Raw genomic sequence first — 20,284 nt, 5'->3', positions numbered from 1 at the left:
TCAGGAAGGCAGTTCGCCTGACAGGCTACTATTAAAAGAAAGGATAACGTTGGGATGTCCCATACGTCGTCTAAGAATTCCCGCAGGAACATATCTCTGGGTAATACGACATTTCCTTGCTATGTTACCGAAACCCTTAATGTATAGAGAGAGAAAGGATTATTGGATAAAATTATCCGATATGTGCAAAACTTGGCTTGAAACTAAATCATTTTCTGCTTATACGTCAAAAGAATTAGTACAACAAATATCACAGTAAGACCTTTATCATATTATGCACTTGTCTTGGACAGAAAAATTCGGGAATTGGGACAATTAAATTTCTTTCATTTTACACCCAAAACTACTGAGAACAATGTTCAATGCTCTTGACTATTATTCAAACTTGTAACGGTATTACTACATTCTTAAAAAAAAATAGGAAAGACATACAAATAATACCACGGAGCCCACAAGTTAAAAATTATTTACACCTTTTGTAGAACAATGATGACTTTACCTGAATACAACCAGATTATGAGCTTCTACCTCTTCGATTTCCTTCGACAACTTTCCCTACTGTCGGAAACTTATCCAGTAGCAAAAAGATTTAACAAGGGAACCGCTCTTACTTTATCTAGATATTTTGCTAGATATTTGTTTCAAAAGATGTCCAATTTTGACCACAGGGTAAGGACTCGTGCTAGTTATTTCAAATCGAAAACAACTGAGAAATTTGTATGATCCAAATTAACTCTTGTACTTGTAAAACATAAATTACTGTAACTTGCAGTAAATATCAATAGGTGGCGACATACAGCCAATAAATAACTTGATATTATGGCAATTTGCTTTTATTGAACAATTTAATTTATTTTGATTTAATTGAACAACTTTTGGTACTACATACTTAGTTTACATTTGGTAAAGTACATTGTTTAATAAAATTAATTGTTGCACACGCTACCACACAATTATTAATGATTGGAATATATTAATTTACAAAACTGGTTTCTTCCCCTGATTCTCATTGTCTTTGTAGACCGAAAAACGTTACTATTTTGTTGTAATTTTCATTATAACGAAATGGAGTGAAATTAGCACAGAATTTGTGACACACAATTCGACTTGTCACATGTTTTTGCAAACCAAAACGTCGAGCATAAAAACGAAAGTGTTATTTTTTGAACGTCGTAAACCGCGTAATGAAACAAACGACTTTACAATTGTAAATTTGGACAGAAAACCGTTGACTTTCAACAAGATTAGAACTAGAAACTCCATTAGCTCCCAGACTGATGTTTGTCTCTGCGACTTTGATTCTGAGTTTTCCGAATTGGCATCATTAAAAAATTTCCAAAACGACTACCTAAAGGATTTTGGTTGCCAAACAGAACCTTATAACGATAAATCTTTAAGAATAAGGGGGTGCTGTTGGTGTTGTGAAAATGGAAGAAAATTTAATGATGAAAATGAACTGCAAGCAGGTTTAATCGACGACTTCTCTCAAACAGACGTGGACGATTTTGTTAACGAAGGACATGAGACGAGAAGCTTTTGTGATGGAAGCAAATTTTATACAGCTCTAAGCGGCTCATTTTTCCCTGGATGGAGATTGCCACAAATTGATACTGGAATAAAGAAGACCGAAACAATTTTCGAAAATTTACAACCGTACAGCTCGAGTCTTACCAGTTTTCATTCGCAATCCAACGAAAATAGTTCAATTGCAGACGATTCAATAATGTCTTCAATCCCTGCTTTGATTGACGAAAACCTGACGAACAATTACCCCGGTTTTTGCGAAAATGTCCAAACGCAGTCTAGTCCAAAAAGGCTTTATCCTGATCTCCAAACATTTAATCCATTGACAAAAGAAGAACCATCGAAAAATGAAATATTGGATAAAATACAATCTATTGGGTGGACGTATTCGCCCCAATTCAAAAATAATGAGAAAGTTTGTGACACACTTTCAGTAAATCAGAATAAATCAAAAGATTTTCTACGATATCGTTTGAATTTTGACAAGTTTTCAAAAGAAGAACCCATTGAGGAAATTATCGAAGAAGAGGAAAATTTCTACCCTCCTAGAACATACTCCGATGACGCTGTAGTTTCCAAATCAAAGAAGAAGGTCCTGAAACTTGGAAAAGTAAAGCTCAATCTATCAATAGTTAATTTTTTCAAACTAAAAAAGTCGGTAAGCTTTCACCAAGTTGGATCAAATGTTAAATATAAAAAGATGTAAAACAAATGATTAACACTGTATTCCGGTTTAACTTTTCTTTGGTTAATTAAAAGGTTAATATTAATTTGATTTTTTTTCTGTTATATTGTTTTAAAGGATCCACAATAGGACTTACATACGAAAGCATTTTGTCCAATACACCACTCATGTTGCACCCCCTTTATGTGAATTACCCAATAGTACCTACCATAAAAGTAGATATTAGAATAACTACCCATTCGAAATCTTATTTAATATAAAAGGGTGTATTATACGTGTATTAAATTTAATTTAAAGATGAAAATTGATAAAGCTACATCATTGAAATCGAAATTGTAGCTCAATTATTTTTATTTTAAATTCCCGGCGCCTTCACCAAAATTTTCTATTTAATCTTTTAATAATTGTTGCTAATGTTTCTTTATTTTCGGCATAAGAATTTAGTTCGTAAAAATATTAATGAAATGTCTACTCATATTAACAACTAAATGCCCACTTTCTTAGCAGCTACAAATAGAAAATTACCTACAATAGTTTTGATCCAAATATATTATTAATCAATTAAATATTTTTACGTAATATTATGTGATGTGTTCCAGATTAGTATTAAATTTCAATACCTAGAATAGTTTTGATCCAAATTTTACAACACATCTTTAAATATATTATCAATCAATGAAATATTTTTACGTAATATTATGTGATTTGTTCGAGATTAGTATTAAATTTCAATACCTAGAATAGTTTTGATCCAAATTTTACAAGACATTTTTAAATATATTATTAATCAATTAAATATTTCTACGTAATAATATGTGATTTGTTCCATATTAGTATTAAATTTCACGTTCAAAAGTTATTTCTATGAGTGAAATCGTTTTCTAGTCTTCTTTTCGTACAGTTCTAGAGTTTGCTGCATTTTGGTTGTCTACGTATTACATTAAAAATTGTGGTTTAATTTATTGTGAACAGAAACGTATAAATTAGCATTCCTAACTACATCTACATAATGCTAATATAATTGGAAGATGATAATTCATCAATCTATCTCATCGAAACTAGAATTATAGTTCAATTAAAGCTTTTATTTTAAATTGCCCCGGCGCCTTCACCAAAATTTTCAATACGTAAATTCTTTTAATAAATAAGCGAAGTGTATCTTCAAAAATGTCTATAAAATCGATAGTTTACAACTATCGTCAACGAATGTAAAGTCTTTATCTGTAAAATTACCACTAATTATTAAAAAAAAACTCAAAGTTGGGCCTTTGTACGAATTTGTTTGTACAAAAAGGATAAAAAATTAACACTTACTAGTACTGTATGTACTACGTACTATATAAACAAAATTATCGAAAGTATTGCGAAATATGTGGACACAGCTTTGGGGTTCCGTACGCCCGAATGAAAAGCGAAACCTTTATAGAATCACTGGTGTGTGTATGTCTGTCTGTCCGTCTGTCAATTTTCTCCGAACCTGCTGGAGCGATTAAGTTGAAATTTAGTACATATATGAATTTCTGAGACCCGAACACAGAAGCAAAACGTAAATAAATTAATTTTGAACATGGGGATCATTTTTCGGGGGGTCAATAAGAAATTAAAAATAAAAAGTTTTGCAAACTATGCCGTGTGGCATAGCAAATGAAAGGGCTTGTTGTAAGGGTCTCAAATATATATTTTTTATTATTATTTTAAAGTAAATAGTTTTAAAGTTATTTAAGAAAATAAAAGAAAATTTACATTGTCAGAGAGGTAATACAAATAGATATATAAATGTTTATTATATTTATGTGTTTGATATACAACAAAACATTAACGCATAAAAATATCAACAATCGTCATCTTAGGAAAGTTAACCCATCAAACAATTTCGTTTACTTCGGTAACAGTATTTTTAGGTTTGATTATTGTATAAACGTCTTTATTCTTTTTCATTTGAGTTTTAGTAAGTTTCGTTTTACGGTTTATCTCTCCATGTTCTTCATGTGCTACTTCTTTCTTTATATTATACGGAATTGACGGTATTGCGTCCCCCAGAGTACCAGTAAATATTAAAAGTAAATGCTGTAAACAAAATACTTATAAAAGATTTCCTAATAGCTTTATGAAAATAAATAAATCTAAAAAAGATTGAAATGCTAGGGAAGAAAAAGTAGGGAAAGAACGAATGTAAAGATAAGAGACGAAAAATTAGAAGAAGTGGTTGATTTTGTGTATCTAGGAAGTCGATAAGTCGGGACGGAAGGAGTAGGGGGCCGTTCAAATATTACGTAAGCAGATTTATTACAATCATTTACCCCCCCATCCCCCTTGTCAGCAAAAGTAAGCAAAGCTCTTACCCCCTCCTCCCATGCTTACGTAAACATTTTTCAATTATAAATGTATTTTTTTTATATTGTAATTATAATGTTATAATTAGAATTTTAAAAATAAGAAAATAGATTTAGGATAAAGATTAGATTTTACTGATACAGTATTCAACATAGAGTAAGGGACAAAAATATTATAATCTTACGAACATAACAAACTTATTTTAAATTTTTGGTACACATATTAAATTCAAATTAACAGTCTTCAGTCCATGAAACCCGAATCCATAATCTTTAAAGCCAGGAATCGAACCCATCACATAGAGAAAACTAACACACTGTATTTTGTGGCCAATTGACGGAGTCAATCTTAAGAAATAAATCTATATAATGAATATTACCTCTATACTTTGCGATAGGCCATAATATTTTCTAATCATAAAACGTCTAAATTATTGTTATACAATTTTCTAATATTTCTAGTACTTATAGGTACCTAAAATGATTTCGTAACTCACCTTGGAAAAAAAATGTAGTAGATTGGATTTATTCTTAGTCGCCGCTTGCAATTCTTCTTCAATTCTCTTAGATACAATAATATCTAGTTCCTTGTCGGACTTTGCTTGTAATTTATAATTTCGCCACACTTCGTTAACTAACTTTTGTACATTTTGTACTTTCGTACTTGCATGAGATTTTTTAAAACTTTGAAACAATTTTTGGTATAACTTGGATTTGTCTATTTGAAACGACATCTTATTTAAACGTTAAACTTTGGCTAATGGAATCAACGGTAACACAAATGTTAACTTGCTTTGCTATGCTTACAATACGTCTACTCGCTATAGTATCCAAACAAAACAATACACTAACGGAGAAAATTTAGACAAGTGAATAGCGCGCGGTAATTCCCCTAATCGGTTCTAAAGCGAGTGCCTAAACGTATGCATTATTTGCGGGAATTTTTAAAAATGCGTTTCGTTTTCAAGCATAGACAATGTGAGGGTTGCCATTTGTGTAAAAAAGTAAATAACTACCGATGACGTAATCATCATCTAGACTCCCCTACCCCCCATGTCATCCAAAATAAGCAAAACAAAGACCCCCCACCCCCCTATAGTGCTTACGTAATACTTGAACGGCCCCTAGTAGGGATATAAAGTAGAGGATAGCGCAGGGTCGAGTCGACTTCAATAAAAAGAAGTCACTTCTATGCTCACGAATGGTTAATTTAGAAATTCGAAAATGGTTGTTAAAGGTGTACGAGGGTGGATTGATAAGTTTCCGGCCTAACCAAGAGATGACGCCACTAGGCCTACCTTGAGGTGACATTCTATAGTACCATCCTTGGATAGCTTGTAGCTATAGTTTCAGCCCGATCTCCTTGCTAGTGTAGGTTTGACAGCACGCTGAACAAGACGCCTCTGTGGTTTTCGTAAAAATGGAAAAGCAGGAAAATCGTGCTGTCATCAAATACTTTTATTTGAAGGGGTTAACGCCGAAGGAAATTAAAAAAGAGATGGACTCAACACTGGGGACATCCTCCCCGTCATATTCAACCGTTAAGCAGTGGGTTTCCGAGTTTAAAAAGGGTCGTGTGAGCACCTCTGATGGGCCTCGCTCAGGACGCCCCGTTGAGGTCACAACTCCAGATATGATCGAAAAAATTCATCAAATAGTGCTGGGAGACCGCAGATTGAAAGTGCGTGAGATAGCTGAGACCTGTAAGATGTCATATGAACGTGTGCAACATATTTTGCACCAACATTTGCATATGGAAAAGCTCTGTGCAAGATGGGTGCCGCGTTTGCTAACAGTCGACCAAAAATTGATTCGAAAAAACATTTCTACCGCAAATTTGTCATTGTATAAGCGTAATCCAAGCGAATTTTTGCGTCGATTCGTAACCGTTGACGAAACGTGGGTCCACCACTACACTCCTGAAACCAAAGAACAGTCTAAACAGTGGATTGGACCAGGGGAACCAACTCCAAAGAAGGCAAAAACAATTTTTTCGGCGAACAAGGTTATGGCTACTGTTTTTTGGGATGCAAGAGGTATTATATACATTGATTACCTTGCAAAGGGTAATACTATCACTGGTCAATACTACGCAGACTTATTGCAACGTTTGAGCCACGAGGTGAAAATTAAACGACCTCATCTGGCGAAGAAAAAAATCTTGTTTCATCACGATAACGCACCAGCGCACACGTCAATCGTTGCGACGGCTAAAATCAACGATCTAAAGTTTGAATTGATGCCGCACCCTCCTTACTCTCCAGACCTAGCCCCGAGTGACTATTTTCTGTTCCCTAATCTCAAAAAATGGCTTGGCGGTAAGAGATTTGCGGACAATGAAGAAGTAATCGAAGCTGTAAATGGTTATTTTGAGGAGCTTGACGAATCAGTCTATAGAGATGGCATTAATAGACTGGAACACCGCTATGAGAAATGTATCAGCCTTGGAGGAGATTATGTTGAGAAATAAAAAAAAAAAATTTTTAAAAACCTTGTTTTTCTTGGTCAGGCCGGAAACTTATCAATCCACCCTCGTATGTTTGGAGCGCGGCGCTGTACGAGTGCGAAACATTAGAAGAGTTCGAAATGTGGTGTTATAGGCGAATGATGAGGATAACGTGGATAGAAAAGATTAGAAATGAAGATGAGGTATTAGAAAGAATAAGAGAACAGAGGACTCTATGGAAGTCAATAAAAAATAGGCGAGATAGATTGTTACGACACCTTCTCAGGTATGAAGGTATAATCGGGAGAAACGGGAGGGGTAGAGGTAGACCTAGATTAGATTACTGTTCGCAAATAGTTAAGGATGTGGGATGTTCTAGTTTTAGGGAAATACGAATAGGAAAAAGTAAATGTTTTAAACTACAATACTTATCATAAGGCCCATTGTTCCACATATAGTCAATACCTCTAAAATGTTAAATTCAGGTAGATTTGATCTTTTGAAATTTAAAACTCGTCAACTGACGAAGAATCCGAATACTTTCGATAAATTACTGGATTGTATGCCAAAATAATGAACCTAACCTCACCTATGACGATATAACTCTATTTCTTCAGTTTGAAACCGTTAATAAGTTTACCAGGACAAAGATAACATTCTAGTAATATGTGGGATCTTCTAATAGTTTTAGGGAAACGCGAAGATTAGCTTAGGATGGGAAAGAGTGGAGGTGCGTGTTTTAGGACTAACGACCTTATGAAGATGATGAGGCGCCATCAGTCGTTGGTTGACATATATTTTAGACAAAAGAGTACATACAACATTTATTAGGCTGAAAAGCCGTCAACAATTATTAAAAACAATGTCCGCGAATATAAAGAACAATTGAAAACAAACCAATGAGTGACTTACTTCGAATACAATTACAAAAGAAAATCGAAGAGCAACATCTTTCCAATGTGCCTTACTGTAAGCGTATTTGTCTTCTTGATGATAATGATAACGACGAGCTTTTATCCAACAAGTTTCAACATCTTCCTCAATCATGGACGGCGATTTCATGGAGAAATCGTTTGTATCAAATTCTGTTTGAAATTATAAGATTATTTGTTAAATTATACTGTAATGTTCGTGGGTTTAACAAAATTAACTTCTAAAACTGATAACGACAAGAACTATTTCTTTACACTAATTATTAAAGAACTTAAAGGAACTATTAAATTATTACTAAACTTAAGTTACGAATTATTCTATTTATTTACACTATTGTTGATATATCACTATTCACTGCACTATTTATTTCACTGCTATCAATTTATTTCTGAATTCACTTCTGCAACGGTCAATTTATTTCTACTTGCCTCTCGGCGATCGTCTCTTCCTTTAAATACTCTTTTGTTTACTTTCTGGAACCTTCTGGAAACATCCGGATAGTTAATTTTTTGTTTGAACTGTTTAACTGCTTTCCTAGAACGCAGGTACGACACACACATTTACAAATACGGCGCACATGAAGAAAAGCGCCCGCGGCTAATCGGCGAATCGATAAGCCGTTCACGCACACGTGTCCTCGACCGCACACAAACACACTCGTGCTCGCTACAATACATTACAATTAGATAAAATATCATTTTTACTTACCAGTTAGTGTTGAATCGAGGTATCCCTCTAAATTGTTCTTGTGAGAAATTCTGTAATATGTTTTCGACACAAAATCTGATGTAAATGCAATTGTTAATGCCTGGAACACAAACTGCATATACAAATCGTAGAAGTTGTAAGATTAATTATTACACTATTTACTAACATATCAATTAATAATATATTGTGCAAAGAAACATTTTGTGACTCTTACAAAATGGCGGCCAAAGTCCGCCATATTGTTGACCACTTCACTACATCCTCACTAATCTTATTTCTCTTTCAATTAGTCCACATCTTGCTTTAGATACAGTTTCAACTGTTCCAAAATGACAATGTTAATAATAAAATTTCCTTACGTTAAGAACTGTTGCTAGTAGAGTGACAGCCGTGAAAATTTCATTCCATGTTTCTATTCCGACAGTCCTTCTAGGTATTGGTCTTCTTAAATATCTAATTCGTTTGCGCGCTTGCAACTTGATGTCCACCAGGTTAAATAGATATGCCAAAAAGGGCGCCAAGGGAAAGACTGTTACAAAGAATGTTGCATAACCATATTGCAAAGCTGGAACAATTAGAATGAGAGATTATCACGAACTAACGCTATCCGTAGCTTCTTCAGAGATCCGCGTTTAACATCAGAGATGGAAGGACTTCTGAAGAAGTTCGCCACTCATGTTAGCGAAACGTTAAGTAGCGCCTCCAACCGATTTGGAAGATTGCCACCTTGTTATCTTAACTAAATTCTTATGATTTGTTAAAAATTTACCTATTGACATGTACCCTGGTAGCAAATGGTGTCTTATCATTTTTTTTAAAGTGTAATCGTCTTCGTATTGCCCAACTGGAATATTTAATTTTTTTCGCCTCCTGCGTTCTTGAAAGAGCCTGAAATTTAGTAAAATTAAAATACGGAACCCTAAAATGTATTACAGAAAAAGACACAATGAAAAATGCGCCATTTTCTCGAATTTTAATGCTTACTCTTACAACTTTACATAACTCACTAGGACTCTGCGAATATGTGACCAGAAAACGGACTCACAATGACATTGTACGTAATAGTATTCAGTCAAAACGAAATGCTTATATAATTCATGTTTTTAAATTTGGCCTTTATTTTTTATCCTTGTAGTATCAAATTAACAGAAAACTAATGTTTTCCTGTCTTTAAAAAGCAGAAATGGGCACATACTCCTCTGTGCCCTCTAAATATTCACTGTTAAGTTTTAACAGTTTAAAATACTTAGAAGTTACTTACATTATTACCAAATTTATAATAAGTTTTATGAACGATTTTACAATCAGTTGAATCGCCAATTGTACGCATAGTTTCATTACACATCCTGATGCAAAACAGGCTTGTCCTTCCATTCTTCTTATAATTGTATACTTTGTAGGAGTTCCTGGACGTACGAAAATTCGTCCCTAAAACACACAAACATTAACAATAAGAATATATCGATCTTATTCAGTCTCGTCACGAAAACTGTTGTGAAACAATATCAACAAGAAGAAGTCATGATTGCTCTTGCTCAAGATGAACAAGTTAATTGAGAAAATTATCTTATCAAAATTAGGATTGCAACAGATGTGCTTTAGAGGGTGCGCGCGCGAATTTTTCTTTGGTCCTTCGAGCCGGATAGTCGAATCTCGGACAAACGAAACCGGTTATCTTTAGTGTATTATCGCAAAAAACGAAAACGCGAACATTAATCCAAAGTAAGTAAACGTAACACCCGTTCTCGAGATAGGGCTACCGGCGATCCAGAAAGAAAACATATTATTAACACTTAAAATATTGATAGAAAGACGAGATCAAAATCTCGAATAAAGACTTGTAAGAAATAAGATAATACCGAGGCGATTCAAGATTCAAATTTTTATTACTTTTGGATAACAAGAGCTTTCCTTTAGTGCTTTAGAACCTGTGTATTTACCTGAATAAATCCAATGTACAAGAGGGGTAGGTAATTATTTACAAATTCCAGAACATACGTCTTTGTGATAAACGATTTGTCATATTCTTGTTTAGTTCTCGGCCTCTCGACCCAAGTCATAAAGTCTGCAGCTTTTTTGCACAACTAAAATAAATTATTATTTTCATTTATTATCCTGAAGCAGCAGCAGTCTATTAAGAACCTTACAACGTCATAAATTATCATAAGTGTTGCAGAAATCACAGCGGTTACAAAAATCATCAAGAATCCGACTGTCTGAGGCATGCGTTCGAATTTTGCGTTTTGTATTGCTAATCTAATGTACATATTGGCAATAAGGGTACCAAAGAATAACATTACCTAGAAAAATAGATTAAGGTCCTTCATATGTATATATAAAGTTTTGTAATAAATCATTCGTCATCGATACCACAGCAATAAAAACAACTCCAACAAGCCCATAACGTGCAAATAAAGATGCCAATGGAGTGTAAGGTTCCCATTCTCCCGTATAATGCCATATTCTTCGATTTTTAGTTTGCTTCATATATTCCTTTCTATAATTAAAAGAAGTGGTCGATTTTAGATATCTGGGAAGTCAGATAGTCAAGACGGAAGGAGTATTACGGATATAAAACAGAGGATAGCACAGGGTTACAGGCGAATAATGAGGATAGCGTAGACAGAGAAGGTTAGAAATGAAGAGGTATTAGAAAGAGTAAGAGAACAGAGGACTCTATGGAAGTCAATAAGAAATAGGCGAGATAGGTTAGTAAGACACCTTCTCAGGCATGAAGGTCTTGTCAGAGACATATTAGAGGCAGAAACAGGAGTTAGGAGGGGTAGAGGTAGACCTAGATTAGATTACTGTTCGCAAATAGTTAAGGATAAGGGTTGTTCTAGTTTTAGGGAAATGCGAAGATTAGCTCAGGATAGGATGGAGTGGGGGTGCGTGTCCAACAGACGACCTTGTGATGATAATGATAATTAGAGAGAATTATGTCAAGCCTAAACATTAGTTAAGAGGGGTAGGTGTAGATTAGATTACTGTTCACAAGTAGTTAAGGATGTGGGAAGTTGTAGTTCTAACAAATTTGTCCTTCCTCGATGAAGAACAAATTTATACTTAATTTATTTTCTCTAGCGATGTGCCCTTTCCAATGCCTTGGATGCGCGCTGGCAAAATCGTAGGTAGAGAGAAAAAAGCTCATTATACTCTCGACTCTTGTTCATTAAACATACTTTTTCATACAGTACCTGCCAAAAGTTTTGTTCAATCATGAATAGTAGTGCGAGTCGAAAACAAGCGTTAAAGCCTTTAATATGTCTTCAAATATAAATAAACTTCTCGTTGATATTTTCAGTAGTAAATGGTACCAATAAGAGCACATTTGAGCAATGCAATTGTAGTGGATAAAATAGTCAATTTTTCCGTGCAGTACTGTACGGATTATACGCTCCTCACCGGCCGAGAGTTGTCTCCTTCCTTTTCTGGCCTAGTGCTGTTCTTTTCTACTTTGCGCCGGTCAAACTGAAGGTCACATCGCTACAGAAACTAAACGAAGTATACAATAGACTGAATTTTATTCTTTCATTATTCTACCTGTAAACAATATTATTGAAGCTGTAGAAGTTCATCCACCTAATCATTAGTTCAGATTGTTTTCTTCTCCATAATGCCAAAAAGACGGTTGCTGAAATATAAAAAAAGTATTTATTACTAATTAGGATAAATTAGATATGTTTGTAATACGTCTTACCCCAAATAGACATAAACATGGCAAAAATGACATTAAGTAAATTATCGGAAAGAACTGTAACGTAAGCCTCAAAACATCTGTCTTTCATTTTGAAATATTCACAATTTGAGCGAATATCGCAAGTGAGAGGACACATAATTCTTTGCGAATTACAAACTTCGTTCCTGACATAAATCAACAGTATCGAAATGAAATACGTATTAGTTGGATTGCTTTTCTATAACTTACAATAAAGAAGAATCGATAATGTAACAGTAAGGGATGCTAATTAGGGTACATACTAAGCCAGCGAGTCCAGCAATTCGTAACATTTTGATATACAAATTATAAAATGCGAAATAGAAAGCAACTTCAGGACCGTAATATTTGAAAATGAGGTTCACCGGTTGTTTTGAACTGCATGTAATCTTCGAATAAATTCTATCCAGGAGCTACAAATAAATAATTAAGTTAAGATCGTACCGGACTTGGACACGAATACGATTCCTTTGGCAGTTTACCAATTTCGACCTTATCTAAAAATAAGTACCATTTCCTTAAATAAAGGAAATCCATTTTGAAGGTGTTTTTGAAAGTGTTTGACAATGGCAACGCTCATGAATTTTCCACCCTTTAAATTTAATCTATGATATTCTATAGGGTTGTTCGGAAAGTCATTTCGTTTTTTCCCGACAGAGGATTTAATTGTATTCTTTTGCACCCAACTTCACATTTAAGCCGTATAATTTTTATATGCTTTGAGAGCTCATATAGCAAGGCTTGTGTGTGAAAAATTCCAATTAATTCTACGCAGTAGTTTTTGGTTGGTGCCCTTTTAAATATGGAGAGCGATAAGCAGCATTTTCGACATATCTTACTGTTTTACTACAGAAAGGGTAAAAATGCTGTTCAAGCCAGAAAGAAATTGACTGATGTGTATGGAGAAGGTGTGTTGACAGTACGCCAGTGCCAGAACTGGTTCGCTAAATTTCGATCCGGCAATTTTGATGTCGAAGATGCACCACGTTCGGGAAGGCCGGTTGAAGCTGATAAAGACGCGATAAAGGCATTAGTTGATGTGAACCGGCGAATAACAACACGTGAGATCGGATTGAGGTTAAATTTATCAAATTCAACAGTTTATGACCACTTGAAAGGCCTGGGATTATCCTCGAAGCTCGATGTATGGGTTCCCCATGTTCTCACAGAGAGAAATCTGTGTCGCCGCATTGACGTCTGCGATTCGCTTCTCAAACGTCACGAAAATGATCCGTTTTTGAAGCGCATCATCACTGGGGACGAAAAATGGGTTGTATACAACAACGTCAAACGCAAGAGGTCATGGAGCAAAAAAGATGAACCGGCTCAAACCATTTCCAAAGCCGATATTCACCAAAAAAAGGTGATGCTGTCTGTTTGGTGGGATTTTAAAGGAATCGTTTTTTTTGAGCTTTTACCGGATAACACAACGATTAATTCGGAAGTCTACTGTCATCAGCTGGACAAACTGAATGATGCACTTCAACAGAAAAGGTCAGAACTAATCAACAGGAAAGGTGTAGTGTTTCACCAAGACAACGCGAGACCTCACACAAGTTTGGTCACTCGCCAAAAGCTTTTACAGCTTGAATGGGATACAATGCTACACCCACCATATTCTCCAGACCTGGCACCATCGGATTATTATTTGTTCCGGTCACTCCAAAATTTTTTAGACGGTAAAACCTTCACCTCAAATGAGGAGGTCAAAAACCTCCTCGATCAGTTTTTTGCCAGCAAAGACCAAAAATTTTATGAGCGTGGAATTATGCTACTACCAGAAAGATGGCAAAATGTGTTGGACCAGAACGGTCAATATATAATTTGATAAAGTATTTGTTTATTATACGAAAACTGTCTTTCCGAACAACTCTATCATTTACTAATAATATGTAAAAATTTACGTAGAATCTCATGTTGGTAATAGATTTCATGTGCAGTTCCAAATGAAGGTACTTAGTACAAGTTATGGGATAGTAAATTTGTATAAAAATGCTAGATATAAAAAGCGCTCGTGGATTTTATACCCTTTAAACATTATTTTGGATATTCTAATTGACTAATAATGTGTAAAAATGTACGTAAAATCTCATGCTGGTAATAGATTTCATGTGAAATTCCAAATAAAAGTAGTACAAGTTGTGCGGTAGTAAATTCATAAAAATGCTAGATATGAAAAAGCGCTCGTGAATTTTCTACCCTTTAAACATTATCTCGGATGTTCTAATTGACTAATAACACTGGTTTACAAAATTTAACTTTCGTTGTGCCACACAAACTTTTTTAGTGTTTCTACCATGAATTAAGTATTGTAAATAAAAAAACGCAGTTATTTTATTTAAATCACGTATCAATTTTATTTGGTGAAGAAAAACGAATTAGAAGGAAAATATAAAATAGTTCTGCAAAAATATATAAATTATGTGGTTTGTAAAAAAAGGTTACGATTTTCTGGAATATTTGACTTCCGGTTGGTCCCTTTTGATCGTCCAGCAGTAGTCAGCCAACATCCTTGGACTCCATCTACCTTGGTAACGCTTCTCCATCTTTGAAATGTCCTGATGGAATCTTTCCCCATGTTCATCACTTACGGCTCCTAAATTCTGTGGGAAAAAATCCAGATGGGAGTCGAGAAAATGAATTTTAAGCGACATATTGCAACCCACAGCTTTATATGACAATAGGAGTTCTCTAATCAGTTCTTTATGATTCTCACTCTTATGGTTACCCAAAAAATTTGCAACCACGTTCTTGAAGCATTGCCAAGCTGATTTTTCTAAAACATTTAATTTTTCTACAAATTTCGGATCTTTTATTAATTCCCTGATTTGAGGTCCTACGAAAATGCCCTCTTTGACTTTAGCATCGCTTATTTTGGGAAATTTCTCTTTTAAATACGAAAATCCGTTTCCATTGCGATCCATCGCCTTTACAAAATTTTTCATAAGGCCTAATTTGATATGGAGTGGCGGAAGAAACACATCAGCAGGCTTTACAAGTGGTAAATGCTTTACATTTTTCTGTCCAGGAACTAAAGAGTTACGCACAGGCCATACCTTTTTCTTGTAATGGTTTTTTCTGTCCCTACTGTCCCATTCGCACAAAAAGCAGCAAAATTTAGTATAACCCAACTGCAGTCCAAGTAGTAAGGCAATAACTTTTAAATCGCCGCAAATTTTAAAACCATATGTATTATACTGGATTTTCTCAAGTAATAGTTTCATGATCTCATAAGTTTCTTTCATATTAGTACCGTGTGCTAAAGGAACAGAAGGAAGTACATTACCGTTATGGAGTAGAACTGCTTTTAAGCTCGTCTTGGATGAGTCGATAAACAAACGCCACTGAGAGGGATCAAATTTTATTTCCAAAATTTTCATAACTGAATTTATATCATGACAGTAAACCAAGTCTCCATCTTGAGAAAAAAAACCTTTAAAATGTTCATCACGATTTCGAAAATGGCTTATTTTGGTTTCTCGATGTAACAAATTCCACCCTTTCAAACGAGATCCTAACAGTTCTGACTGTTTTTTTGATAAATTCAAATCGCGAACCAGGTCATTTAGATCCCCTTGAGTTATTAGATGTGGCTTATCTTGAATTTCTTCAAACTCTGAGTCGTCATCATTGTCATTACTCAATTGGCTTGAAGTGGAGAGTTGTGATTCGTCAACCTTAAACGATGTAGACGAAACTGGTATCGGTAAATTATAATTATGAGGAACAGGTCTTGTTGCTGATGATAAATCAGGGTATCGAACTGTGTGTTTCGCCTTTGCATTTATGCCCTTTATTGGAGTAAGACAAAAATAGCAGTCTAAAACATGATCTCTAGGCTCAGTCCATATCATGGGAACAGCAAATGGCATATGACGTGATCCTTTCTTCCAATCAGTTAAATTTTTTACACATGTTATGCAACAAATATGTGGGGCCCAAGCTTTGTCCTGATGAGCCACCGCAAAACCAAAATACTCGTGATAGCACTTCAAAATTAATTCAGAAAAATTTCGCCTTTGGTTTTTGAAAGTCAGTTCACCACAAATGTAACAGAAAGAGTTAGAATCGTTAATACACTTTCTCGGCATATTCGCAGAAGCACAGAAGTTTATTAAATCCACCACAATCAAATTAATAACGAAAACAGATATATATATAGCACGCTTTTTACAGCCGTACATATGTGTTTATCACTACAATACCGAAAATGAACTTAACCTTATCACAAGAAAACTGAGGGTGATTGAAACAAAGTAAGTGTGTTTTCGTAATGAGGGTAGATAGTCAAGACACGATCACCCATCAGAGTTTGTGTGGCATGACCACTGTTGACCAGTGTAATATGTAAAAATGTACGTAGAATCTCATGGTGTCAATAGATTTCACGTGCAGTTCCAAATAAAGGCACTTAGTACAAGTTATGGGGTAGTAAATTTGTATAAAAATGCTAGATATGAAAATGCGCTCGTGAATTTTCTACCCTTTAAACATTATCTTGGATGTTCTAATTGACTAATAATGTGTAAAAATGTACGTAAAATCTCATGGTGGTAATAGATTTCATGTGAAATCCCGAATAAAAGTAGTCCAAGTTGTGCGGTAGTAAATTCATATTAAAAAGCGCTCGTGAATTTTCTACCCTTTAAACATTATCTTGGATGTTCTAATTGACTAATAATGTGTAAAAATGTACGTAAAATCTCATGGTGGTAATAGATTTCATGTGAAATCCCGAATAAAAGTAGTCCAAGTTGTGCGGTAGTAAATTCATATTAAAAAGCGCTCGTGAATTTTCTACCCTTTAAACATTACCTTGGATGTTCGAATTGACTAATAATATGTAAAAATGTACGAAGAATCTCATGGTATCAATAGATTTCACGTATAGTTTGGAATAAAGTTAGGGCAAGGTCACCTGGATCACCGTAAAAATCAAAATTATGGTTCATTTTTTAAAAATTCATTTCATCTTACTTCCCATTGCAGGACCTATAATTTTGTCAAAACATATCGTCGTACAGCCCCCTGATGCGCTTAGATCATGAACTCATCATTTAAAAATTTTCTTAAACCGTCATATATGTGTGCGCTTTATCCCTTTTCAAAACTAATTGGTTAAATATGACCCGATATGATGAATCTTTTCCTACAATTTTTAATAGTGAAAGGGTATTTCTTCTGACACCATGAAATTTCCGCGGCTGCCATTTCCAAAAGGTTTACTGTACAGATTCTGATAGGGTCCTCGATCGAAATTTTGAATTGAAGGACACAATCTCCTGATTAAAATTGTTGCATCCTACTATTAAATTAGACATTAATTATATTACCTGTCTGTCATTAATAATACCACCTCCGGACCATTCCCATTTGCCGTGATGAATTGGAAAAGCATCTTTTATAAGTTTCTTGTTAAGCATATCATCTAAATCGTACGATTTATCTTTAACGAATTCTTTTGCTAGAATTTTATATACAATATAGGATCTCTCCCAAATTACGATACCATCGGGTTTTCTATCTCCGTAGTTAAACCTGCAGATGAAACATAACAGTGATTCCTATAGACTAAGTACTTTCGAAAAACTTAATTTGTATCAATGAATGCAACTTGAAAACCAAATTTTACAAAAGAAAATAATGATACAACATATTCGATCTGTAACACGGGGTTTCGCTGTTTTAAATATTTTTTGCGGTTTTGTTAATTACTTACGTATGCATAGCATTCATTAGCGTAAATAAATCTATAATCTGAACCCCTTTTGTTTTTCTATAACAGATAGAACTTGTTTATAGCGTCACTCTAGGGACTGGCGATATTTTGACGTAATAACCGGCTGTCGTTATTAGCGGAAGATTGTACAGCACGGCGTTATAAGAAAACCATATGGTAGTAGTAATAGACCTCAACAAACATAACAGTTTTCAGATTTTTGGAGTTGGTTTGATTGAGAGTATCTAATAAGGTCTGTCGTTACATCAGGGTGGTTGTCATAACCGATATTGCTATAACCAAGTTCCACTATAAGTAGATAGTACAAAAAAATTTTTGGGTGTTTCATTCCCACCAGCAAATAATGCTGGTAGGCGGGCAGCCCCGACCGGACTACGCCGGAAGGTAGCGCGAAAGACCCTCTTCAGCCTCCCTTCAGGAATCGTGGGAATGGTTCGGGTGAGGAAGATGAGATGGACGAAATAAAGACAGAAGAGAATGAAAGATTATCTGTGTAATATTTGCATTTGCCAAGTGATCCAAGAAAACCACAGAGAAACTTGAACCAAGGCGGACGGATCGGGAATCGAACCGGCGTCCTCCCGAATGCTAACCAATGGTCTAAACCTGTAGGCCATAAATAGGTAGTACATACGCTAGTTGTTTTATTTCCTTATAACTGCTATAGTTTGTTATTTGTTGTATGGGTTTATTAATGATGATGCCGTATCGTCGTATTCCAAAATGAGGATTCCGAAAAGTCATAGTACAGTTGTAAATTTGAGCAACCGTCAGCAATACTGGTGTAGGACAATGGACTTTAATAAACATGAGATTTGTATGGATCTAAAAACAAGGAGAGTCTGAAAATGTGGAAATAAAAAATGCTAACAAAATAATTACTTAATAATAATAATAATTCAAAAGTAAATAATCAATGTTCGTTAACGAATTTTGTAATTTATTACTCCGTTAAATGTTTTATAGGTTTATACCAAAGTGTTTCGAGCCTTTAGTTTCAGGATTAGGACATTTAGACTGCAAAACAATACATTAATAGACGTTTCGCCAGTTTCAACAGTTAGCATCCTCAGAGGACAGTAACTGTGGTGATTGTGAGACTCTTACCAATTGATCATGTTCTCTGAGAATGATTTCCTAAGAAACTGTTGAAACATACATTTGAAGTGTTATCACTATTTTTACCTGTCCTCTATCGTCTTCAAATTCGCAACCGTAAAGCATAAGTCCACTTATATATTCTTGCAATATTTCTACCTTTTCGGCATCGTCCAATACTTTTGTGTCTACGACTAGAACGAAATCCATTATTCTGACGCCATCATTGAAGTAACAACCACTTGATGCATTTATCTCTTTTTCCTGAGTATTTCTCCACAATTTTACTGATTCGTCCATTCTTTGCATTTGAATAAAAAATAGTTTCTTGTGGATTCCCTACAATACACTTGGGTATATCTTGATATTTAGTTTATTGTATAGTGCTTTCTTATTAGAATTACAAATGAGACGATAACAACAAACTGGAGGCTTGTTTGCTAATTTCATATAGAAATAAAAAGAAGAATTACATCTAATCCGACGTCACCTTCGTCCGCATTATCAATATTATCATTCTTATGCTGATCTTCCCGTTGGGAAGCCATATTGTCAACATCCTCGTTCTGTTGCTGATTCTTTTCGGAAAACATTTCGTTCTTCTTCATGTCCATATTTATACTACTTTTGTCACTCTACGCAAATGTCACATGAGTATATTTTCCCTTTTTTCCGTTGTCATGGTCACCTAGATTTCAAACTATGAATCAGATTATAAGTTTAGCTCCTATTTATAGTAATGATTACAAATAAGGGTCACTATGGCAGAGAGTACGCAACCATTAGGGTGAATGAAGATGATGCACGCGGTTGATGAGCGTAAGTCCCGCATCACCACCTTTACTCATTTCTAATCTGATTCCTTCGTAGTAACGATTGCTACTTATTCTCACTATTTAAATGATCTGTAATTGATCTACTAACGGAAAGGGGTTTTTCGGTTTTGTAGTTGTAATGCACACATGTTTCTTACAAATTTACATCGATGTGATCTAATAAATGATTTCTTTTCTCAATTTTTATTTGAATTTTCGTAGAAGTAACCACGTATTATTTTGTTATTAATTAGGTGTAACTAATTGCCCATGAGTTTGTTTTG

The 20,284-nt window shown here is 34.7% G+C and overlaps 2 protein-coding genes across 3 annotated transcripts; one reads left to right on the top strand and one right to left on the bottom strand.

Annotated features, from left to right (window-relative positions):
• Positions 1–2,250, top strand: LOC108743248. The gene is made up of 3 exons (XM_018478733.1): positions 1–255; positions 483–669; positions 1,022–2,250. Exons 1-3 carry the CDS (start codon positions 122–124, stop codon positions 2,228–2,230), a joined length of 1,530 nt encoding a protein of 509 aa, XP_018334235.1. The 5' UTR covers positions 1–121; the 3' UTR covers positions 2,231–2,250.
• A 1,789-nt stretch (positions 2,251–4,039) lies between these two features.
• On the bottom strand, positions 4,040–20,021 carry LOC108743167 (anoctamin-1-like). 2 transcript variants are annotated; one of them, XM_018478633.1, is made up of 17 exons: positions 19,933–20,021; positions 19,659–19,885; positions 19,273–19,524; positions 18,722–18,912; positions 17,681–17,885; positions 12,558–12,760; positions 12,330–12,493; positions 12,173–12,263; positions 11,000–11,126; positions 10,777–10,929; positions 10,570–10,713; positions 9,891–10,057; positions 9,399–9,517; positions 8,989–9,194; positions 8,630–8,729; positions 7,901–8,073; positions 4,040–4,276 (listed from the first exon to the last, which is right to left on the bottom strand). In XM_018478633.1, exons 2-17 carry the CDS (start codon positions 19,797–19,799, stop codon positions 4,073–4,075), a joined length of 2,640 nt encoding a protein of 879 aa, XP_018334135.1. In that variant the 5' UTR covers positions 19,800–19,885; positions 19,933–20,021; the 3' UTR covers positions 4,040–4,072. The 2 variants fall into 2 exon arrangements, with proteins under 2 accessions (XP_018334135.1, XP_018334143.1); XM_018478641.1 differs by lacking the exons at positions 19,273–19,524; positions 19,659–19,885; positions 19,933–20,021 and adding an exon at positions 18,970–19,010.
• Between the last annotated feature and the right edge of the window lie 263 nt (positions 20,022–20,284).

This window comes from Agrilus planipennis, unplaced genomic scaffold, assembly GCF_000699045.2.
Source record: "Agrilus planipennis isolate EAB-ADULT unplaced genomic scaffold, Apla_2.0 scaffold19, whole genome shotgun sequence".
Classification (NCBI taxonomy): Eukaryota; Metazoa; Arthropoda; class Insecta; order Coleoptera; family Buprestidae; genus Agrilus; species Agrilus planipennis.
Note: the sequence above shows the minus strand (reverse complement) of the source record. Positions and strands in the feature narration are given on the sequence as shown.

What these genes read in the sequence shown, in the direction of transcription:
- LOC108743248 (XM_018478733.1), top strand. Translation starts at nt 122, where the DNA reads ATGTTACCGAAACCCTTAATGTATAGAGAGAGAAAGGATTATTGGATA. An exon ending in TTAGTACAACAAATATCACA is followed by an intron (nt 256 to 482) that starts GTAAGACCTTTA and finishes CACCTTTTGTAG; the next exon opens with AACAATGATGACTTTACCTG. An exon ending in TGTCCAATTTTGACCACAGG is followed by an intron (nt 670 to 1,021) that starts GTAAGGACTCGT and finishes TTGTCTTTGTAG; the next exon opens with ACCGAAAAACGTTACTATTT.
- LOC108743167 (XM_018478633.1), bottom strand. Translation starts at nt 19,799, where the DNA reads ATGGACATGAAGAAGAACGAAATGTTTTCCGAAAAGAATCAGCAACAG. An exon ending in TTATGATAATTTATGACGTT is followed by an intron (nt 10,714 to 10,776) that starts GTAAGGTTCTTA and finishes AATTTATTTTAG; the next exon opens with TTGTGCAAAAAAGCTGCAGA. An exon ending in ACCAGGGTACATGTCAATAG is followed by an intron (nt 9,195 to 9,398) that starts GTAAATTTTTAA and finishes TAATTGTTCCAG; the next exon opens with CTTTGCAATATGGTTATGCA.